The sequence below is a fragment of the Poecilia mexicana genome, unplaced genomic scaffold (assembly GCF_051168715.1).
Source record: "Poecilia mexicana isolate PSO_F unplaced genomic scaffold, ASM5116871v1 scaffold_1, whole genome shotgun sequence".
In the NCBI taxonomy this organism is placed as follows: Eukaryota; Metazoa; Chordata; class Actinopteri; order Cyprinodontiformes; family Poeciliidae; genus Poecilia; species Poecilia mexicana.
Window position 1 is genome coordinate 24,246,102 of NW_028263370.1, and position 9,997 is coordinate 24,256,098.

A 9,997-nucleotide genomic window follows, 5' to 3' on the forward strand; every position below is an offset into this window, starting at 1 on the left:
AGGGAGGCGTCCCACAACAGCAATGCACAGTGGCTAACCTCTCTACGAGAGGACCACAGCAACCTCCCTGAACAAGCCCCGGTAACCATCACTGTGGCAAATGTCCAAGAAAGAGTCTCGGGTATGAAAAACTGGACAGCACCAGGGCCTGACATGATCCATGCCTACTGGCTAAAGAACCTCCATGAGCGACTGGCAGCTCAACTGAACCAGCTGCTACAAAATGGGACTCACCCTGAATGGTTAACTGAAGGGCGTACAATCCTGATCCAGAAGGACCCCTCAGGCCGATAACCTGTCTCTCTACAACATGGAAGCTCATGTCAGGCATCATAGCGGCTAAGATAAGCGGACACATGGATAAATACATGAGCACGGCACAGAAGGGCATCGGCATAAATAGTAGAGGAGCCAAACACCAACTCAACTGTGTGGTGTCGGGCGACCACACAGTCGCCCGAGACTGCAAAACCCGACACACCAACCTGTGCACCGCTTGGATTGATTACAAGAAAGCCTATGACTCAATGCCACACACCTGGATCATTGAATGCTTAGAGATGTACAACATCAATAGGACTGTAAGAGCCTTCATTGCAAACTCGATGGGGCTGTGGAAAACCACCCTTGAAGCCAAACCGCTTGCACAAGTGTCCATCAAATGTGGCATATACCAAGGAGATGCTCTGTCCCCACTGCTGTTCTGCATAGGCCTGAACCCCCTCAGCCAAATCATCAACAAGACTGGCTACGGATACCGACTTAAGAATGGGGCCACAATCAGTCACCTCCTCTACATGGATGACATCAAGCTGTACGCCAAGAGCGAGCGAGACATCGACTCACTGATCCACACCACCAGGATCTACAGCACTGACATTGGGATGTCATTCGGACTAGAGAAGTGTGGCCGGATGGTCACAAAGAGAGGGAAGGTCGTCCACACAGAAGGGGTCTCACTCCCAGAAGGAACAATAGCAGACATAGAGCACAGCTACAAGTATCTGGGAATACAGCAAGCAAATGGCAACCTCGATGAGGTCACAAGGACAGGAGCCACAGCCAAATACCTCCAACGAATAAGGCAAGTCCTGAGAAGCCAGCTCAATGGCAAGAACAAGATCCGTGCAATAAACAGCTATGCCTTGCCAGTAATCAGATACCCTGCCGGAATAATTAGCTGGCCAATGGAAGAGATGAAGGCCATGGATGTTAAGACTCAGAAGCTACTAACCATGCATGGAGGGTTCCACCCCAAATCCAGCACCCTGAGACTGTACACGAGCCGTAAGGAAGGAGGCAGAGGACTAGTGAGTGTGAGAGCCACTGTCCAGGATGAAACATCCAAGATCCATAAATACATCAAGGACAAAGCCTCAATGGACGATGTGCTCAACGAATGTCTCAGGCAGTGGGGAACAGAGGACAAGGTGCTGGAGGAACCATCATGGGAAGACAAGCCCCTACATGGGATGTACCACCGACAAATAACTGAAGTGGCTGATATCAGGAAATCCTACCAATGGCTGGAAAAAGCTGGACTCAAGGACAGCACGGAGGCCCTCATCCTGGCCGCCCAGGAACAGGCCCTAAACACCAGAGCAATAGAGGCTCAGATCTACCACACCAGACAAGACCCAAGGTGTAGGTTGTGCAAGGAGGCCTCTGAGACAGTCCAGCACATAACAGCAGGGTGCAAGATGCTGGCAGGGAAAGCGTACATGGAACGACATAACCAAGTGGCGGGCATAGTGTACAGGAACATCTGTGCAGAATATGGACTGGAAGCCCCGAGGTCAAAGTGGGGGACACCCCCAAAGGTGGTGGAGAATGACCGAGCTAAGATCCTGTGGGACTTCCAGATCCAGACAGACAAGATGGTAATGGCGAACCAACCCGACATTGTGGTGGTGGATAAAGAACAGAGGAAAGCCGTTGTGGTGGATGTAGCAATACCAAGTGACCACAACATCAGGAAAAAGGAGCATGAGAAACTGGAGAAATACCAGGGCCTCAGAGAGGAACTGGAGAAGACCTGGAAGGTGAAGACCACAGTGGTGCCTGTGGTCATCGGGGCCCTCGGGGCAGTCACCCCCAAACTGGAGCAGTGGCTACAACAGATCCCAGGAACAACATCAGACATCTCAGTCCAGAAATGTGCAGTTCTAGGCACAGCCAAGATACTGCGCAGAACCCTCAAGCTCCCAGGCCTCTGGTAGAGAACCCGAGCTCAGAGGATGAAAGAGACCACCCACGGAGGGTGAGAGAGGAATTTTTATATATATATATATATATATATATATATATATATATATATATATATATATATATATATATATATATATATATATATATATATATATATAAAATAAAATAAATAAAATAAAATATATAAATAAAATATATTTATATATATATATAAACACACAATTCAATCTAATTAAAAGAGACAAATATATAAAATTTACCTGCGCCGTCGAGCAGCCACTCGCCCAGGTAAAGCAACCTCAAAACCTCATTAATAGCAGGGCCCTGAATAAAACACCACATCTGCACCACCTTATTCAAAAGAATCAGTTTAACAGTTTTCCTCCAAATCTTACCAGCCAGCAAACACCTGCCCTGCCAGCATGCCTAGGTGGGCCCCATGTGGGGAAAAGGAGGGCAGACTATATGGGTCCCATATGGGTTTGTCCGTGGGTTCCATGATGGCCCCACATGGGTTTGTCCATTTAGGGCCCATGTAGCGCCCATGTGGGCTGTGGCCCTACATGGGCAAACCCATGTGGGGCCATCATGGAACCCGCGGACAAACCCATATGGGACCCATATATCAGCCCTCCTTTCCCCCACATGGGGCCCACCTAGGCATGCTGGCTGGGCATGGTCACAGGAAATGAACACCTGGCTCCACCCTGCAGCTTCCACCTGTTACAGCTAGTCTGTTCCTCTGAATGGCCAATATCTGATCAAACCAATATCTGATCAAACCAATAACTGATCAAACCACTTTTAATTTCTTTGGTTTGAACCACAACAGCTGGTGCATTTAGGTTCCCCATGCGAGACAGTGATTTGCTTGTTAACATTATTTACTCTCATATTCTTCTAATTAACTGTAAAACAAACTAATTCATGTAATTTTTTAAAACTCTTTACATTGTGGTGCATCAGCAGACCGAAAACATTTAACTGATTGTGTTAGCTGGCCCATTAGAATGAGGAACATTAGCAAGGTTGTGGTTTATATTTGCACATTTTTTGTTTCCAATAAAGATGAGAGACGCTTGTAAAATGATCAGTTTCTCCCCGAAACCACTAGAGGGAGCTCGGGGAGAATCAGTTTCACATTAAGTAAAACACAGAATCAAAATAAGTAAGTTTGTGGTTTTCTGGCCCTGCAGTCTGTCTGTGAGTTGTTCACGTCTTTTCTGTGCGCAGTGTTAGTTTACTTCCTGAACACAGTGAATGCTGGACCATCAGCTTAGGAGTAAAGCCAATCAAACTGTGATGACAAACAGTGTTTTCATGATGACAAGAGGTGCAGAGTTTTTACCGGCTTTATCAGTGGAAGGACTGAAGTATGGGTAGAGTTTCTCAGCGAAGGAACATCTGGTTCAGAGTAGATCAGAGCTGTTGAATCTGCATCATAAAAGGAGACCAGAGGCCTCATGCATAAAGCGGCGTGCGCACAAAAAATGTGCGGCGCCATATTTTACGCACAAGTCGGCATGTATAAATAACTTTGTGTCAAAGTTTGCAGAAATATGCACACACTTTTTCGCTGGAGTGAAAATGTGCGGCAGCCACACAAACCTTTTCTGTGGACAAACTGCAAAGCGTCAAAACTCACCTAAATACACTGAAACCGGATTACATTCAATGTTATTTAGAGCAAGAAGTTTCAAAGCCGATGTTTTTTCATGATTTTAATATTTTATTGTTTAAAAGTAAATTATGAAACTGAACCACATTTTTCCTCAGACAATAAGTTAACACGCACACAAATAAAGAAAATACTGCGAAATCTTTTATGCATGAGGCACTTTTCTTTTCCTCTGAGCTTTTCCTAAACATTTCTGGGTTTACTCATTCTTTTCTCAGAATAATTCAGAATGAACAGATTTGAATGCCTTTCCCTTAAATGATCATCAATAAGATTGGATTACGCTTCAGTTTGAAGAGAAATTTTAGAGAAATGAGGGGAGTTTCTTCTGGCATAAAAGAGAGCGCAGTTTTCACGCTAAAACTTGGCGTACAGAAAAATGTGGAAAAGTGCAGCGCAAAAAAAAAAAAGGAATACATAAAGCCGTGCGCACGCACCTGGCCGCGCACCTTTCCTTTATAAATCCTAATTTGCGGGAAATAGAGCAGCTGCTGGTCCGCCCTCTCTATTCCCATAAACACATATGTAAATTAGTATAAATACCCGGAAGTCTCTCACCACGTGAAGCAGTAACCATGGCAACGTCCTTGTTTGTAGCAGTATGAGTATTTAGTAATTATATATTTTATTTAAAAGGTGTTTTCAGGACACATAAAGTCACCTCACAAAATAAAAATACATTTTAAAGAAAAAAATAAAATCCAAATTAAATAAATAAATAAATCAAATTTTATTTGTGTTGCACATTTCAGCGGCAAGGCATTTCAAGGTTCTTTACATAATTAAAAAACAAAATGAAAACAGCATGTGACATTGAATAAACAGTAAGAAAGAGAAATAGATTTTGAAAAAAGAAGAAAAAGATTAAAAAAGATTTTTTAAAAAAAGATAAAATCATTTTTGTTACGGAATTTAAGCGCCTGTCGTCGCCGGACTCCGCCGCCCGTTTAAAACGGGAAGTGTCGGTCAGTTTCACGTGGCTAAAGTCCCCCAGAACCATGTAAAACGCCTCCGGGTGCTTCATCTGCAGTGAGCTAACGGTGTAGCTCCTCCAATGCTTCGCTGCCGTTAGCACCAGGCGGGATGTAAACATTGGTGACAAACACCGCAGTAAACTCCCGAGGCAGATAGTACGGCCGACATTTCTGTCATGAGTTTTATCGCCTTAGCTTTTAAATAAAAGTGTCCTCAGGTAAAAACATTCAAAGAACCATGAACCATTACTCTGCTGCAGGAAGACTCGGCGATGCAATGTTATATTTTGTAGATTTGTTCTACAGAATATAAAATTGCATTCAATAAATTCAACAAGGAAATATTTGTGGTCAGAGTAATGGTGAGCAGTAAACATAAGGAGGGATGGAGGGATGGAGGGAAAGTTTAAAGAAAAGAGAAATTATGTTAATGCAGCGTCTTCAGGCCGGTCCTGATGAGGGACGGACCGCAGAGAACTTTATTCTGAGATACAAACAGTTTCAGGTCAGTAGCACCAGCTGGCCACTTTTATGAAGGAACAGATACCAAATATTGAATATAGAAATAAATGTTTGAGGTGTCCAGATCAGAAGATTACAGGTTTTACTAGCTGAAAGCAAAATGTTGAATTTTAACGATGAAAGAACAGAAGGCACAGAAGAAAATTTAGCTGCATCTGTTAAATGGAGAATGTTAGATAGCATAGCAAGAAAATGAAGCGGATAAAAGTGATCCCAAAAAAACTAAAGTTGAAATCAAATTTTAAAAAATCATAATCAAAGATCAACTGTGAGCGAACTCAACATAAAATAAACCATCAGTATCAAGTTACTGATGGTATAAATGTTCCAAATTTAACTTTGGCTGGTCTTCTACACACACACACACACACACACACACACACACACACACACACTCACACACACACACTCACACACACACACACACACACACACTCACACACTCACACACACACACTCACACACTCACACTCACACACTCACACACACACACACAGTTAGGTAGCTGGATTGTTTGTCTGTTTTTTTCAGGGGAAACCGGATCACCCGAAGAAAACCCAGGTTTGGAGGACGGAGCAGTCGACTCTGTTCTGCTGAATCTGGTGTTTATCTGACACTCAGCTGAAAACAGTGACTGGATTTTATCCAGATACGACTAAAGGTTCTTATGTTTAATTTTGTCATGTTTGTTCTGTATAAATATTGATAAGATGGTTTGGAAATGTGAACTGATGCTTTGAATCAGTCTGGTATTGTTTGCTGTTGTGGTTTTTTATTGTAGTTTTTTTTTTTAGTGCTTCAGTTCCTCATAATCGTCCATTATGATGTTTTTCGTAGCATCAGTGAGTCTGTGATGGGTCTCATGGTCTGCAGAATAAGTGAATTCATCAAGCCTGGTTTGACACAGCCCCACTTCCTCGGCCGGTTTGGCCTTTGTGAAACGGATCATGTCATGTATCAAGCCTGGTTTTATCTCTTATCCCAGATTTCTGAATCCTGCTTTTAACAGACCTGATATGTTTCTGGGGATCACTGAACAGATTCTTTATGAAACTAAGCACCTTGATGGGTTCAGGAGACGTTTTCTGATACAAGACAAAATGATTTGGTCCATTGGAGGCTGCCCTAAGTCCAGGAGGACCAGGAGGCTCTCTGGGTGGTCCCACCTCTTACAGAGGTCATTGTAAATGACTCGGTCCAGGCTTTTAATCTTCTCTGGAGACAAGTTATCGAGACTGGCCTTAACTTGAGCCCAGAGGTTTTGGGACAGACGCTCACAGACGGTATGATACTGTTGCCTTGGGTAGCACTGCCCTGACTTCTCAACGATCTTCCAAACCAGCTCACCAATAAGTATCTTGACAGCCAACTCTTTTTCGCTTACCTCAGTTTCTTCGACCGAAGTTGAGGTTTCAGTCAAAAAATCTGAAGAGGAAAATGAAAACTCTTTTTCTTCTCCCTCTTCAGTTTCCTGCAGGTTTTCCTGCTGTTGGCTGTCAGACATTGGAGCCATTGGAGTCATGGGCCACCAGTCAATGTCCTCTGGTTTTCGTGCTGTTGAATCAGAGTCCTGCTCAGAGTCGGACCATACTTCATCTTCTGCAGCGTTGTTTCCGCTGCTGTCGTCTTCAGATGGGATGAACTCCTCACAGTCTGCCCTTGGCTGCCTAAAGAGCTTGGATATGGCTTCACCCACAGCTGAGAAAAACTGTGAGAGGAAAGGTTTTTCCACAGATCTTACAAGATGTTTCAAGAAACAGGACACGACTGCACTGTCGAATGTTGCCGTTTCGAAAAGCAATAGGGCTCTAAGGTCACCTGGACACCTCAGTGCTTTACAGATGCTGCTGTAGATTTTCTTGTCAAGTTTTAAGGCTCTTTCTAGGTCAATATGAACGTCTTCCTTCTGAACTTCAGCCCAGATTTTGTCTACGAGCCGCCTGTGTGTGGCTTTGGAGTCCGAAAAAGAGATGGCGATGTTCCCGTCGGATGCTTTAATGAGCTGAGCGATCAGCTCGTGCACCAGGATGCTCACTACAGTTTTTTTTCCTTGCTCTTGTAAATCTGCAGCCAGTTCCTGCATTTCCTCAAATGAGGGAACGTATGACAGAGTTTCAGGCATGATGGACTCAGCAGCTGGACAAACTTCCTTTACGTAGCCGTTCAGCTGAGGCTGTAAGTTTTCTATCTGAGTAATTTTGGCTGGCTGATCATCGGATATAAATTCTCGTACAGACGTTACCTCTGAACCTTCGCCCTCGAATGTGCTTTTTTCCAGATAAGGGATGTTTTCCTCCTGGTCCACAGGAGAGGATCTGTCTGTCGGTGAGACGTCTGAGACATTATCTGCAGGAGTAGACCATCCTCCAAGAAAGGTGTGCGCAGAGCTTTTCTCCTCTGGGCTCTCTGGTACACTTGATGGTGTAACCGTGGATGAACGTCTGTGAAAACATTTAGTGAAAAACTTTTTGATCTTCCTTTTCAGACCTTTGACCTTGGATTTTGGCTTGGTAGCTGGGAAAGAGGCTTGGCTGTGGATCCTGAGTTCGTCGCTGCCATCTGAAGGCGCCTCAGGTTGAACAGAGGAGTCTTGTTTCCCACAGTCAGCCTGATTTCCTGGACAGCTCTTCAGGGAAACCTTCCTGGCAGACTTGACCCGCTGTTTGTCCACTAGCAGAAAAAGAGGAATCCTCTTGCTCCTGGGCAGAGATTTGCACATCAATGAAAAGAGTTCTCGTATCACAGCAGTGGCTTTTCGAACCACCGCATCCTTTCTGTACATGTCACTTATCTTCTTTATGTAACTCTCTGCAGAATCCTCGTCGTCAGAGGGGAACTTTGATTTGACCCTCTCCGTCACATATTCGACAATTAACCTGTTTAGATTCTCAGTGTTCTCAGTTCGGACCTCGTGTTTGATCTTCATACTTTGTGTGAAAGCTTCAGTGATGATGTTGCCCACAACGTCTTCCACGATCTCACACGTGAATTCTTCACGCTGGACCTTTTCCAGGACGGACGCCACGAAGAGCTCCATGGTGTCCCCCAGCAGCTGAGTCAGCTTGCAGTTGGTGCTCTGATCTGGGGTTCCTGAAGCCAAACTCATCCACTGCTCTGGTGAGAGGTCACTGAAAAAGCAGTCGACGGCGGGTTTCACGGTCTGTGTGGAAATCACTTGGCTCTGCTCTGAAGGGGAACTCATGGCTGTTTCAGGAAAATCACTTCTCTGTGCTAGCTTACAACTGAATGCCAAGATGTGAAGAGAACAAGAGAAATGAGGTAGTTGCTGTCTCTGTGACGTCGATTCACACGTCACAGAGATCAAAGAAGCTTGTTACAACAGCTGGCGTCTGTATGTGGGCGGGACTTAGCGCGAAAACGTCACGGCTTGTTTTAAAAGGTAATCATGATCAATAACAGGTCGGAATGTCGGAAGTTTAATGGAATCACAGGAAATAAAAACAACAAAAAACAGATAATAATTTCCTTTATGAATAAACGCCACTCAAAAATCTTAGTTTAGCTTTCGTAAATAGTTACATTTATTTACGTCACTCATAGTTTGCAATTTATGGAAAAAGGTAAAGAATATTTATTTTTTGAGAAAATTCCTTCTGACTTTTACGTATTTTTCACTCATTACAAATATCTGGTTATTCATCAAGGAGCCATGCAGTGCGTATAAAACGTCACTTGATGGCGCTGTTGCACTTTTCCTAGATTTAAAGGTGTTTATGAAAATATGAAATTTTAACCTTTTAGCTAAATTCCTTCTTCACCACAACAGCCGAGTAAAGAAGGTTGTAAATCACAACAGATTAGCCAATAAACCCCAACAATCAGATGCAACTCCTCTTATCCAGCATTAAAAACAGAAATCTCTGTGGAGGTGAAGGCTGCTTGTGCTCGTTAGATTCATACAGAAAAGTCTGAGCCAGAGGTAAAAGGGCAGGAACTGGAAGTAAAGAAAGATTGCCGCTTGTTTTCCTGACCATCCGTCAGTTGGACAGATCTGCTAGTGTGAACTGAGCCACTCCAAGAATCTTTTAACTTGTATGTTTTACTCTCTAAGTGCATTTCTGATCACATTATTGCATTAAAGCACACAGTGATACAACAAAACCCTGCATTTCCTCAAACACTTTAAATATATCTTCCAGTAGCAGATTATTTCCAGTCCTGTGTTCTTTCAGCAGCTCTGTGCTTCTCCAGATTCAAACATTTAGTAACAGTCGGAGCAGAGGCAGCGTTCATAACACAACAATACATCAGGTTCACACACAAAGCCCTGAGGGATCCCAGAGGGAGCATCTGTTGGAAGCACCATCATCTTCACGAACATCAAATCAGTTTACAGAAATAAGAAGATGCTTCATCTGAAAGTTCATTTTCCTAAGGAGTAACAATAAAAATGAAATGATTGAATGTGTTGAAGGCAGCTAAGAAGTATAACTGGATTAAAGATACACTTCTTTTCTGGTGCAAGTTTATGAAATAAAATTATTGATAGGAATGTATTTACATTCCCTTTGAACAATTTCCTGACTGCTGTTTGTAAAAATGTGCTTTAGAAACAAAACTTTACTAACTTATTCTTCTACTACTTCCAATGTCG

At 43.4% G+C, this 9,997-nt stretch overlaps 1 protein-coding gene across 1 annotated transcript; it reads right to left on the minus strand.

The window, feature by feature from the left end:
- Positions 1–6,209: 6,209 nt before the first annotated feature.
- LOC106910534 (uncharacterized) lies at positions 6,210–8,593 on the minus strand. The gene has a single exon (XM_088006801.1). The coding sequence runs from the start codon at positions 8,582–8,584 to the stop codon at positions 6,428–6,430; it is 2,157 nt and encodes a 718-aa protein (XP_087862927.1). The 5' UTR covers positions 8,585–8,593; the 3' UTR covers positions 6,210–6,427.
- Between the last annotated feature and the right edge of the window lie 1,404 nt (positions 8,594–9,997).

Coding starts and splice junctions, on each gene's coding strand:
- LOC106910534 (XM_088006801.1), bottom strand. CDS start 8,584: ATGAGTTCCCCTTCAGAGCAGAGCCAAGTGATTTCCACACAGACCGTG.